This window comes from Choloepus didactylus, chromosome 9 (assembly GCF_015220235.1).
Source record: "Choloepus didactylus isolate mChoDid1 chromosome 9, mChoDid1.pri, whole genome shotgun sequence".
NCBI lineage: Eukaryota > Metazoa > Chordata > Mammalia > Pilosa > Megalonychidae > Choloepus > Choloepus didactylus.
In genome coordinates this window covers 134,794,776-134,808,372 of record NC_051315.1, presented here as the reverse complement: position 1 = coordinate 134,808,372, position 13,597 = coordinate 134,794,776, and the positions used below count along the sequence as shown (strand labels likewise).

Genomic DNA, 13,597 nt, shown 5'->3' with positions numbered 1-13,597 from the left:
TTTGGAAGTGCAGAATTAGTTGAGTATTTACATATAATTTGGTTTGCTGGAGTGCAGTTTCCCTGTCTACCAGCAGGTGGTGCTCTCAAGTAGGTCTTCCTGGAATTTCTCCTTGCGGTGGGCGGAGTCCAAACCAGGTGGGGATCCAGTCATTGCTTCCGTTCTCCATGTTCTCTGGGGAATCCCGGTCCTGGGGCTGCAACATGGGCCCTGAGCAGGTCAGCAGGGAGCCCAGTCAGGGGCACCCCGCAGGTGGGACGTGGGCCCTGCCTGCTGGTTCTCTGCCTGCCTTGTGGCCGCGAGTCTCTGGGGTGTGGGAAGGGCTCCCGATCACCAGTATGGTGCCTCTCCCCCACTCCTTGCCGCTGCACCCCCTGGACTTTCCTGGGGGGGGATCAATCACCACCCACTGTGTTCCCTCACAGGAGCTCCCCGCTGTCTGGCTGTGGAGGATCACCCCCCAGCTAACTGCCAATGTGGGTGCACGGCAGTGGAGAGCAGCCGCCCACTCCCCTGCCTGGCGGTGGTTTTGCTGCTCCCCATCTGGGGTGGGGGTGGGGGTGTGGTCCAGACAGGAACGAACTCACCACATTCCTTGAGCCACCATCTCTCCTTGTTTTTGTCGGTGTCCCCTCCGTGTACTGTGGGGGACCCTCTGTGGCCAGTCACACCTCGAAACCATGGTCCCTGTTGTCTTCCAGTCCCTTTCTAGTTACTTTCGTGGAGGAGAAACCCATTCTGCCTCACCGACTCTGCCGTCTTCCCTGCACTTTGTTATTGTGATAGAAGTTCACATATCAGCTTGGCCTGGGTGTGGTGTCCAGTTGTTTGGTGAAGCAAGCGCTGGCCTCATTATTACTGTGAGGATATTTCACGGATTTAAATCATCATCAGTAAGTTGATTGCATCTATGGCTGATGGCATCTACAGTCGACTGAAGAGATTGCTTCAACACTGACAGCTGTCTCATGCCATCAGTTGAAGGCCTTGGAAGGAGATGTGATGACTTCAGCACAGAAGGGAGAATTTGCGTCTCTTCTTTAGCCAGCCAGCTTCTCCTTTAGGGCAGCAGGGACTGCTGCAAAGGCAATGGGATGGAGGCAATGGGACCAGCTCTTTGCTGCGAGTTCCAGTGAAGCAGCACAGGAGCTGGAGCTGGAGTGGGAGCAGGAGCTGGACCCGAGCAAGGGGCACAGGACCTTGTGGCCGATTGGGCCCAGAGAGCGGGGGGCCAGGTCTCAAAAGGTAGGGGGCTATGGGTTGGCTCAAGGGAGGGGTCGTTGTGGGTGCTGCCTGTGGGAGGACCAGGCCCGCGGGGAGGGGGCGCAGCCCGGAGTGGTGGGGGCTGGAGCTCAGCCTTTGCAAAGGAGGGGTCCTTAGGGCATCATGCCAGCCTGTGGGGAGGGGTTGTGGTGGGCGCGGCCTGGAAGGTCGGGGGACCGAAGTCTCAGTCCCTAGGGGAGCAATCATTCATTCTTAACAAGGGCTACATTAGCCTCTCCCGAAAAAATTTAAGAATCTTAGGATATTGCAACTTCAGTGTCCCTCTCTACCTCATATTTTATTGTCACTTAGTATTTTACTTCTATCTTATATTTAATTCCCTCCTAACTGTACTGTTGTTATTAGGATATAGCAAATGCTTGTTTCAATTTAGCAAGATTACTGGTTTCTTTATCAGTTGATATTCCTTCTTGTAGGTCTCTCTGGCTTTCATTTCCATCTTCCTGATGGGTGTTTTAGTAGTTCTTTATGTGGTGATGTATTGAGAGTAATTGCTTTATCTTTGTTGCAGTGTTTCCTTCTCACTTTTAACAGGTATTTCCTCCATTACTGACAGGTGTCTCCCTGCTGCCCTCTGGTGTGTTGCTACTCAGGGGTCTGCCCTGGGTTTCATTGTTTTCCTGCCTTTTCTCTTCAGCCCCTTTTAAGGCCTACTCTTGTTCTTGGTGGTGTGTGTTGTGTGGTTAGTTTAAATGGCCCTGATGGACATCCGTTCTTTTTTTTTTAATAGGAGTGTTTTGTATCTTTACATTCTAGAATTTTCTTGGCTATTATTCCAATATTCTCCATTCTTTGTATTTTCTTCTTTTAATACTCCCATTTAACGTTGCAGTTTCCCATCCTCTTAACTATGGTTCTTCTTTCATATGTTCCATCTCGTGATTGATTGATTTTTTTTTTATTTTTATTTTTTTTGGTGAACAGATGCACTGCATTTTTTTTATTGTGGAATATAACATATTTACATAGAAGTAATAACTTTCCAAGTGTAATTTAACAAATAGTTAGCAAATTTCAAAGAATGTTATGGGTTATAGTTCCATAGTTTGAGTTATTTCCTCATTGCATATAACTATGTTGCATATAACATATATGCAAAAAGGTGATAACTTTCAAAGTACGATTTATCAAGTAGCTATATAGCAAATTCAAAGGATGATATGTGTTACAGTTCCACCATTATTCAGTGCTTTCCTTCTAGCTATTCTAATACCCTAATAACTAAGAAAAAGTAAATTATACAGAGATTCAGTATTCATAATCCTTTGTTAAATTCCATCTTGTCTGTTGATGCCCCTTCCTCTAGTTTAATCACTTTCTGATCTTTAGGGATGTCTAGGCAGTGACCACCCTAACTTGGTCATGTTGAAAAGGGGTGCCAAGTTGATGAGCAGAGGGGACCCATCTGGTTGATGTTTTTGAAGAGGCTGTTGCTTCTGGGTTTTGGAACTTAGCTGGCATAGGAGTTCTTTGGAGGATTTAAGTTTCTGAAGAATAAACTTAGTGAAACTTTTATAGAGTCTCAGACAGGGATCCAGGTATTCTTTAAGGTTTCCGGGACTACTGTTGACTTGGGCCTATCATACTGTGGCCATTTGACATATCTAGGTGAAGCTTGCATAGGGGTAACCTCCAGGACAACCTCTGGACTCTATTTGAAATCTCATAGGCACTGAAACCTTAATTTCTTGCCTTTCTTTTCTCCATTTTAGTCAAAAAGGCATTCTCAATCCCGTGATGATTTTTAGTGCCACCTTGTATCTTATGTCTTTAATAACTTTAAGCTTTTTTTATAGTCTCAATTTGATAGTTCTCATATCTGAAGTTCTTGCAAATTTCTCATATTTGAAGTTCATTGAATCCTATTTCAATCTTCTTAAACTTTGAACTTTGGATTTTAAACTTTTACAGTGAGGGTAGATTTGTGGGTATCATGTTTGGCCTGGTTTGAGGTCTTTTCCAGTCTCTCCAGTGGGATTACTTTCTGTTTTGTTGATTTCTAGGTTCCTGGACAAATGGGGCTGTAGGAATTTGAGCCCTAAACCCAGGTGGAGGCCCTGGCTCTGCTTCCCCGGAGCTCCTCCCCCTCCCAGCACAGCAAGGCAGAGCTTTTAGGGGCTCCCGTGCTCTCGGGCCTTCTTTCTTTTTCTTTGTTTCTTTTCTTTTCTTTTCTTTTTTCTTCTCTTCTCTTCTCTTCTCTTATCTCCCCCCCCCCCCTTTCTTTTCCTTGGACCCACCTTCTTTTGATGGTGTTGGCCTTTTGGGGATCGTTAGTTAAATTGGGGGGGGGGTGTCTCTGTTCTAACCTCTCACCTTGAGCAGGCCCAGAGCGTCTCCCCTGTTCCCTTAAGGGATGAAAACCCAAATATCACAGACTGATAGTCACCTCTTGAGGCAGCATGAGAATTCACACATTGTCTGGTCTGTTGCTGAGCACCAGAGTCCTAAAATTTGCCTCTTCACACCATTATTTTCAATGCTATAGCTTGCTAGGATGGAAGGCTGGTTAGAATTACAAACACAGAATATCCTGGATTTGGTTTGATAATATCTTTTAATAACTATATGTTCTTTTATCCAACTCGTTGAGGCCTCTTGTGCACCACTTCCTTGACAGTGAACCCACTGACTGTTCCTGAGTTCCTTTCTTCCCACCTCATCCCCCTTCTCTGGGGTGCTGAGCCCTCAAAACAGAAATACAAACTTGTCTGAGCTGCTGGCTTATTAACCCCCAAGGAAACATTATCTAAAAACCACAATAATAAAATTGAAGTGGGGGTGCCTCAGGAGGCCCCACCTGCCCAGTTACTGCCCTGGTCACCTAGAGTGGCAGGTGTCCTCTGCCATGACTCTCGCTCCCCAGGTGATGCTGTGTAGCGTTTTGGCAGCCCTGCCGTGGGCTGCCGCCTCCCGGACTCCTCCACGGCTCCATGCTCGCCTGTATGGTCACCTGTTCAGCATCTCCACTCAGCTTCCCAATACACATCTCCAACTGCCCACTCCCATCTGCACTCGGGACACTTGGTAACACACCGGCCCTTCCCGAGCTCGTCTTCCTTCAATGTCCCCATCTCAGGGGAGCTGCTCTCACCACTCAGGCTAGAAACCTCCATGTCATCCTTGCCTTCTTCCTGCCATGCCCGCATCCAGTAAATAAGGAACTCTTTGTTTGGTGCTACCTTCCACATACAGCCACAGCACGGCCACTTACCTCTTCCCCTGCTGTCACCCATCATGCAGGCCATCGTCATGTCTTGAGTGAACAGCTGGCATGACCATCCCACCCCCTAACTGCCCTCCACATGGTGCCAAAGTGTTCTGTAGAAAATGCTTAGGGCCCCCTGCTGCTCAGAGCCCTCCACCAGCTTCCCATCATCCCAAGGAAAACCCATAGGGACCCACACTGGCAGCCTGGCCCGTGCTCCAGCCCTGTGGGGCCCCTCGCTGCTCCTGGGATGGCCAGAATGGCTGGCTGTGGTCCTGTCCGCAGATACCTCTCATGTTACACAGACTCTGTTCGCTCGCCACTTCCTCAGAGGTGCAAATGTTGTATCCCTTCAACTTTCTCCACTACCCCTGTACCCTTAAAACAACAACAAACTAGCACTTATTACCGGTGTCAAGCTGGACCACCTGGGTGAAAGCTCCTTGAGAGCAGGGTTCTGTGGGGGTCCCTGTCCCATCTCCGGGGGCTGGCAGTCACGAGAGGTAGACGGGGCTGTACGCTCTTTAAAGAAAGGGTGCTGTGCAATTTTGAAGGGGATTAACTGGGCAGCTGAGGAGTCGAGCAGGGATATTTTATATCCTAGGGGGGCGTGGGGCACTCAGCCACGAAGGAGGCAACAAAAACTAGGGCTCCCAACTTCTGGGGACATGGGGTGTGTGCCCAGCGGGAACTTCTTTCACTAACACCAACTTGTCATCTGGCTGTTGGAAATCATTACTGGCTGGGGCCAGGAGTTAATTTCATTTGTATTGTCCTTAGAGGTTTCTTTTTTGGGAGGGGGGGCGGGCGGGGGCAATATTGCTGACGTTTACTTGACACTGCTGTCAGGTCTGGTGTAGTTTCACTCTGCGCTTCTTGTGTGGAATTATCCCTCTGCCTTCTGGGGGTGGTGAGTGAGTAATTTCCAACTCCCCGGGCCCACGCCACCCCCCAAAAAGGTTGCAAAAGCTGCTTTTGGAGTTGGCCGTGAACCGCGGGCGCCCTTCCCGGCCCGGGACCGCTGGGCGCGGGGCGCCTCCTGCGTGCGGCGGCGCGTGTGCGCGGCCGGGGCGCGGGGCGGGGCGGGGCGGCCGGGCCGTCTGACGTGTCTCGGCGGGATTGGAGCCGCCGCCCTATATAGCAGCCGGGGCCGCGGCCGCCGCTCCTCGGAGCGACCAGGGTTCTTCCGCGCGGCGAGCGAGCGGCCCGCGGGCGGAGTGAGCGAGGGGCCGGGGCGGGGGTGCGGGGGCCGCGCGCCGGCTGCCGACGTGGAGGGGCGACTCGGCGGGGGTGGGGGACCGGGGCTTCCCCGCGCCCCCACCCCCGGGCCGCGGGCGCCCCCTCCCCGCCGTCTCTGTCGCCGTCGGGCCGCGGGGGGCGGGGGAGGCACCGGCTACGTGTCACTACTGCGCATGGGCCGCGGTGCTGGCACGGAAAAAAGTGCGAGAAACTTTTCCCAACTCCCGCCGGCCGCGGAGGGGGCAGGGCGGCCGACCTGGGCCCAGGTCGGTGAGGGGCGCGGCGCGCCCCCGGTGTGCTCGGCGCGGGGCTGGGGGCCTTCGGCGCCCTGCGTGCAGGGGAGCCCCGCTCGCCCGCGGCTCCGGCGGCGCGCACTCCCGGCCGTTGGGGCCTGTCTGTCCGGCAGACTGTCCGGCCCAGGGCTCGTGGCGCCCGGGGCCCAATCAGCCCCGGGACGCAGTGCGGCCGGGGTTGCTCCTGGAGAGGGACGTGGGGCCCCTGTCGAGTGAGTCGAGTTGACGGAGGACTCCTGGTTCGCACCACCTGCTGCATTTCTTCGGGAGGCTGGCCTAGTGATACGGCCGGGGTGGGTTCTGGGGGCTTGAGGCGGACCTGGATGCGCCGCAGGCGGAGCGGATGAAAAATAGTTTGCGGAAAAGACCGATTTGGGAGGAGAGCTGGGCGGGCGGCGGCTGCTGTCCCTTTAAGCCGCGCCGTCCCCGCCCCGCGGCCCTCCGTGGCTGCGGAGGCCCGTGCTGAGGTGGCATCTGCGGGGTTCCTGCTGCGAATGGCTGTGGCTTCGCGAACGGCGGAATGCGCGGGGCCGGGCGCCGCGTGGGGCCTAAGTGATCTTTCGGTGGAGATGGATTTAATTTAATTTAATTTTTTTAATTTCGAAGATTGGCTTGTGGGTCTTAAGTTAAGAAATACTTTGAAAAAGTATTTCCTTGCAACTTTGCTGTAGGGATGAAAGTGTATAATTATAATTTTGAAAGACAAAATTGTCCTCCATACCTAGTGCTGTGTACTGTTTAAAGCACTGAGGTTTTCATTAGTTGTGGCTGAAATAACACTTTCTGGAGTGTTACCGATAATTAAGTTCCCTTGCTAAGACTTTGCCTTTTGAATAGGTAATTGGCAAAACTTACCACAAGGGGATCAACTTAAATACTTCCTTGTTCGGAAGCAAGAGAGTAAACTTTTTCCTTTAAAAGGCCTTTTTTGCTGTTGCGGACATGTTAGGACCGCAGTGCCTGACTTTACACTCGGGTGCTCCTGGACCTGGAGTCTGAGTCCTGCTGGACGTCTCCCAGGGGTGCAAGGGGTGTTCTCGGCGCCTCCCGCTTCGTCTACCTGTAGTTCTCTCTCGGAAGTTTCTCAAGTCCAGGTTGAGAATGGCCTGAGGTTTGCCCTGGGTGGACCTCACTGCCAACTGATGGGGCGCCTGGACGAGGAAGGACCGAGGGCTCTGCTCCCGGAAGGAGGAGGCTCGGGGAGGGTGCGTGGCCTATGTGGAAGCCATGGCCAGAGGGGTAGACTCAAGTTTGGTGCCAGGTGAGGCAGTCATCTGACAGCTCCCCAGGCGCTGGGGGTTCCTGTCCCTGGGGCTTTCACACACTGGGTTAGGGTGGTAATGAGGCCTGATTTGGGCGTTATTATCATCTAGTAATACGTATTAGATGAAGTGAGACTCTGAGGTGGTGAGTGTTTGGCTTCTCCTTTGACTACTGAGCCTGCCCAGGGTTCCCCGAGAATTTCTGGGAAGATAGTATGGAAACACCTTCAGAGCTGGGGCCGTGCAGAGTTGTGAGCCCATAGCCTCAGGTGTGAGTGAGTTCTGTCTTAAGCAGGATGGTCAGGTGCAAGCTTAAAATGGAATCTTTAATAACAGGGCTTTGGGTTGCTTAAAGGAAAAGAAAAACTCACACCGTTGTGTGAGAATAGCAGAACCCTGACCTGAAGTCTGTCCCCTGCTTAGCCTTGTGATGCCTTCTAGATCTGGACCAAGCACCCTGTGTATCCTGTCCAGGCGGCCTGGAGCAACCCCTGCCCTCTGCTGGCTGCCAGGAGGCCCTGCCCAGTCTTTCGCTGTCAGAGGCACTTGTCGGTCCAGGTGTGTCCTGGCCCCTTTCTTGAGCCACAGAACAGCTGTCAGACTTCATTTTCCTGAAAGGTCTCTGAGCTGGCTCAGAAGAGACCTTCAGGACTTTGTCACCTCTTGCTGTGATGCTGGGTGCAGATTGGCAGTTAGCTTATTGTTGCTCTGTGGCCTGAGATTCAGGAGGAGCCGACCTGGCTGTGACCACACCTCCCAGGCTGCATGGGGTGGTCAGTACTGGGCCCTGGAGACTTGCCCGGGCCAGGGACAGCTTAGAGAGCAGAGTGGGCAGAGGTGAGGTCATGTGGGTGGACCTGGCTTGGGGCTTGGAGGTGGGGGTGCCCCTGGGTTTTAAGAAGTGGTGCTGGCATCTGGGAGGCTGTGCCGGGTGGAAGGTCGATGGGAAAGAGTGTGCAGCCCGAGATGGACGGGACGGAGGCGGGTGAAATGGGAGCCTGGTACTGGCCTCGGGGTCCCTGTCTGCTGCTCTGCCCTGGAGCACCCATCCTGGCCACGGCATGCGGCTGGCCGGGCCCTGGGGCCCCCAGGGAACTCTGGTAGAAACGCTGCTCAGACACTTCAGCCCAGTTGAGAGGCTTCCTGTCTTCCTTGCCTTACTCTTAGAAAGTTGCAGATGAGGATTTGTGGGATTTGTGACTGGTTTGTTCCTGCCGTTCCCCTGCAGCCATGGAGTGGACTCCCGTGTCTGCTGGGACTGGGGCTCCAGGGGGTGCTCTGGCTTCCCCCTGTGACTTCAGCCCTGCATTTAAGATTTTTAAAAACAGTCTCCACCAGCGCTGCAGTCTAGGAACACCCCGGGTCTGCATCCTCAGCCAAGGCAGTTGGACACTAAAATCCAGAGTCTGCCAGTGCCCCCCATGTTGCTGCAAGCTGCGTTCCTGACTCCTGACTTGGGGGTCTCATGGAATAGGTTGTTGGGGTGCTATTCTCCAGTTAGGTAGAATTTTCTCTTTAGTCTTCTAGCTCAGGAGCATGTCTGGTGTGCTGCAGACCTGCTTGGTGGCCTCGGCTGTCCAGAAGTCCCCCGAGTTTGGCAGCCCATGCCCTCTTCCTGTACAGAGTGGTTCTTGGTGCTCCCCAGACCCCCTGGGGAGGTTCCTTCCAACCCTGTGATTTCATGAGCTGGTTTCTAGGTCCTTAGTGGATTAGAAGGGACTGAAGGATTTTTTACAAGGAAATAGCAAGAAGACCTGAGTAACTGCAAAATACACAGAGAACTCGAAGACAGTAGGTTTTCATCACCCTAAGAAGCTCAAAAGCCCCTGAGATCTCCGTTCTATTACCTTTTATAGCACATTATCACAGAGCTGAGTTTGTTGAGGCTCTGCAGTCTAGAAGCCAGATAGGGTACTGTGAAAATTATTTAGTCATGCAGGTGAACAAACCCATCAATTTTATGAAGATTTTAGTTCAAATGGTTAAATTAAGAAGTTTTGCCCCTTGAGGATAGCTCCTGGGAAAAGTCGTCCTTTGAAGGTTCTAGGTGGTTCGGTTTTTCCTGTAATAGGTTTTGTTTGAGGTTGATGGCTTCATGGCAGAACTTCCACACACTTTTTTTTCTTAGAAACTTGCCAAAGTATCAGTATTAGTAACCAGAGTGTAAATAAGATTTTGACCTTTTCTGGTTGGAAGGAAAAAACGATCTGGGTTGTAAAATGCAGGTCAGTAACTTTTCTCTGGTTTTCTCCCTGTTCTCTCCCCTCCCACCCTCACCAGCAAAAGCTGGCAGGCTGACAGAGGCGGCCTCAGGACGGACTTCCTGGCTACTGACCGTTTAGCTGGTGAGTGTGAACCGGCGCCTGGAGACCCCTGTTCCCCGGGTTGTGTGTGCTGGGAAGGGCAAGCCCCTGCGTTTTCTTAGTCCCGCGCACTCTCATTCCTTCGCATCCCTCAGCGCCCAGGGGCCCTTCAGGGGCTCTCGCTAACCAGGTCAGCGTGAGGAATCTGTGGAGATGTGCCCTTCAGGTGCATTGTCTGACTTCTGTCTGTTTTTAATCTTTTCTTAAATGTGAATTATGTTTGTTCAGGATTATCTGAACTTGGATCTTCTCTCTAGGAATGCAGAGCTAAATTTTTTGGTCTTGGGGAGTAAAATTCATACAAAACCTCACTCCTCTACTGAGTTACATGGCTCCCTTATGTTTTTTTGCCAAGGGTGTGCAAGTAAGATGTTCAGTGTCTGAACTGTGGAAAGAGAACGGGTTCTCACCTGGAATTTCAGAATGTGGGGTCCAAGGGAAGGGGAAGCCAGCACCCTGCCCCAGGATTACCTGGTCCTTGCCCTCATCCTCTAATACGGAGAATGAGCCCGTTTTCCGAGGGAGTGAGCCATGGCCTTGGTGGCCCGTCGCCCACGGCACTGCTTGGGTGTGGGGTCTGGGGCGGCCTGCCTGGCTCCTCTGGGTGCCTGGGCAAGGAGCTCCTGCAGATGACGAGACTGCACGTGGGGGCAGAGCTGCTGTCACTGCTGTTTTATGCTTGTCACAAAGCACCCTGGGGCCGGCTGCTCCACTAACAGAACAGACCCAAACCCAGGCCGGCAGGGTGGTGACTTCAGTGGACTCTGGATGCATTCCTTGCAGAGACTGTTGGGTTGGCTTTTTGTCGCAACAGTCAGGGGTCAGGAGGTGTGTGAGTGAACAAACTAACAGACTCACTCGGACAGCTCTCAGTAGAGACTCCAACCTGGAGCCACCCTGAGCCTGGGCATGGTGGGGCAGGTGCATGGAGATGGGCACGCGGTCCCCAGGTGAGGGGCCGCAGCTTGTGTCTGTGCATCCCCTGCACATCCTTGCACTGAACCTCTGGGCCGGTGCTTCCGTGTCCTCGGTTGTCGGGCAGTTGCTGGGGGGGACAGTTAGCCAGTTGACCCAAGACCCTTTAACAGCTTCCTGGATGGTTGGCTGTGCCTTTGATGTTTTCTTCTTGGATTCATCTTTTCCTGCCTCAGTGTTTATCCGGATTGTGTCGGTGTGAGATCAACAATGAGCTCCGTTGCAGTTTTGACCCAAGAGAGCTTTGCCGAACATCGAAGTGGGCTTGTTCCGCAGCAAATCAAAGGTGACCCCCCCCCCCCTTATGCATCCTTCTTGTTAGCTTTACAGCATGGCTCTCTCGGCCCTGTGGCCTTGCTGGCTGTGCCTTCTGGCCCCTACCTGCCTGGCATGCTCTCTGTTCTGCCCTGCCATATGAGAAGAGTGGGAAAGGCTAAGAGTGACAGAAGAATCTGAAGACAGTAGAATTGGAAATGTAGTTTTCTCAGAAGCTGGTAAATTTGGCCATTTGTAGTTAATAGAATCTCCATTCAAAATCGCTGTTTCCTGTGGTATCTGGGCCATGAAGCATCCTGGGGCCCTGCCAGCACCACCTGGAGGATGAGGGCCAGGCCCTGTCTCCGTGCTCTCACCAGCACTGCCCCGTAGACACAGAACACGAGTCACAGGTGTACGCTGCAGTGTTCTCGTGACACAGCAGGGGAAAAGGAACAGGTGAAATTCAGTTTAATATGTTTCATTTAATCCAGTGTATCTAGAAACATTATCAGTTTAACAATTAACGTAAAAATGTGGTAGTTTACATTTTTTTCTTTGAAATGTGTTGTGTTCAGCACATATCAATTCCAGTGCTACATTTTAAATCTGAAATCCTTGTTCTTTATTTAGATTTCATAAAACTTACAGTTGAAGGAATAGATTCACATATGCAAGTTTTCCAATAACATACTTAAAAGTTTTCCAATAACTGAGTCAAGTATCAGTTCTTAAATCTAAATTTCACTTGAGCAAAGTGAAAATTTCAGTTCCTCCGTCACAGCAGCCACGTCTCATGTGCTTATTGGCCACTGTGGCTAGTGGGCCCCACGTTGGGCGGCACCAACCTGACCTGACCTGAGTTCTCACTGCCTGGGGGGCAGGGCAGGGAGGCACCTGGAGAGCACAGCTGCTTCTGGGCCCTGCCGCGTGTCTAGCGGCAGTCTTGGGTCGTGTGGCTGCCCGGCTAGGAAGTGGTGGCGCCCGGAGCTGGATGCAGGCCTGTCAGATTCCAGGGTCGTCCCTCCTGTTCTCTGTGGCCACGCCCACCCTCCTGCATGCCAGGTGCTCTGCATGGCCCTGGGACGCAGGTGGGAACCAGAGCAGTTGTGCCTCCTGCTTCCTTGGAGCTCAGGGTTTAATGTGACAAAAACGTGGACCATTACTGCGCTCGGGAGGATGGGAGTGATTGAAGAGCCCAGGCCCCGCCCTGCCTGCGGCAGGTAGGGGTCAGACCCGGCTGGTTGTGCGCCTGAGTGGAGTGCAGCTGGAGTTCGCCCCCCAGGCACTTCTCCCGGCGGTGCTGCTCACCATCCCTCTGCTCTGCAACGCCTAGTGCCTCCTGCGAGCCTGGCAGCTGTTACAGCTGTGATACTTCGGTCCAGTCACAGACGGAAGAGTCTGGAGGCTTGAAAATCTGACAAGACCTGCCTTCCAGGAGCTCACCTGTTTGGGGAGAAAATAGACACTTTGTGTGGGGTCCATGCAGCAGGGTGGGAGGTTCTCAGGAAGGCCTGGGGTTGCGGCTTCCCCTCGAGTTCGCATGCTGCCATTCGGGTACACGCTGCTCCCTCGGCAGAGGGCCTCGGCTCTCACACAGGGTGACGGGTGTGGGGGCCCTTCCCGTGCTGAGGTCCCGTGGCCTTCCCCTCTGCCGTGAGTGAGTCCGGGGTGGGATGGGTGGGGAGTCGTCACTTTTTCGGTTAGTGTCTTTTTTCATGATATCATAACCTTTGAGGTCTTGTTTGTTTGTTTTTTTCCTATTTTGATGTTTGGGTTTGTTACACAAAAGTTTATTATTCATGCCGTCACACATCATTTGGCCCATCCATGGTGGGGACGTAAGTGATCATGGTTTACGATTTTTGCTTTATTACCAGATCCACTTTTTTCATCCTTGTATTCTGTATCCCTCTACCCCCACTAAAGTGCATTTTGGCATAAAGCTGAAAGCAGTGTGCTTCCTGTTAACCTGTCGGCCTTGTTCTAGTTGCAACCTTAAATTCAGAAGAGGAGAGCGACCCTCCGACCTACAAGGATGCCTTCCCTCCCCTCCCCGAGAAGGTGGCCTGCCTGGAAAACGCCCAGGAGCCTGCTGGGGCCTGGGGCAGCAAGATCCGGCCCATCAAGGCCTCCGTCATCACGCAGGTAGGCCGGGCACTGCCCCAGCCTGTTCCTTTAGCGAGTGGGAGGTGTTGGAGACATTCAGAGATGAACCCGGCAGAGAAGGGCAGTCCCTGGGGTGTGCAGGGGGGGTCGCCTGGACCAGCACCCCGCCCTGCTTGTCCCTGTGCCCCTGGAAGCTCCGGAGTGCACAGCTCTGTTCCTGGTGGTGGCTCCCCCAGTGCCCAGGAGGAGGGCTGGCGCCCCGGAGGTCCCCAGGTGCCATTTGTGAATCAGTGGGTCCCCTTTGCTTTCACTCACTGCAATTGGGTCTCCGTTCCCCGCTGCTGCACCTCTTCTCATCCCCCGTCACCACGCCCAGCAAGAAAGTGCCCATCTTCTCTCTCTCCCTCTTCTCTTTTTGGCCTCCACGACGCCAGTTCCTTGGTTTTCTTTCACCTTCGCTAGCCCTCTCTGCTTCCTGAATCTGAGTGGTGAGCGGGTCCCAGAGCTTAGTCTCAGGCCCCCTTTCTCTCTGCGTCACCTCTGTGATCTAATGTAGGGCCCTTGTGGAAAGTTACTGTAAGGGTGCTGAGTCCTCTTCCCTGTGCTCGAGGC

General features: G+C 53.0%; 1 protein-coding gene across 3 annotated transcripts in view; it reads left to right on the top strand.

Moving 5' to 3' along the window:
* The window catches only part of LOC119544039 (high density lipoprotein binding protein), an 88,065-nt gene that overhangs the window by 38,551 nt on the left and 35,917 nt on the right, over positions 1 to 13,597 (top strand). The window contains exons 1-4 of one of the 3 annotated variants that reach the window (XM_037849059.1): positions 5,613 to 5,706; positions 9,564 to 9,628; positions 10,798 to 10,907; positions 12,867 to 13,024. In XM_037849059.1, the coding sequence (XP_037704987.1) occupies positions 10,832 to 10,907; positions 12,867 to 13,024 (234 nt within the window). In that variant the 5' untranslated portion in view covers positions 5,613 to 5,706; positions 9,564 to 9,628; positions 10,798 to 10,831. Of the gene's footprint in view, positions 1 to 5,612; positions 5,707 to 7,822; positions 7,842 to 9,563; positions 9,629 to 10,797; positions 10,908 to 12,866; positions 13,025 to 13,597 lie in introns of those variants that run through there. The other 2 variants (XM_037849061.1, XM_037849060.1) reach the window with 2 other exon arrangements.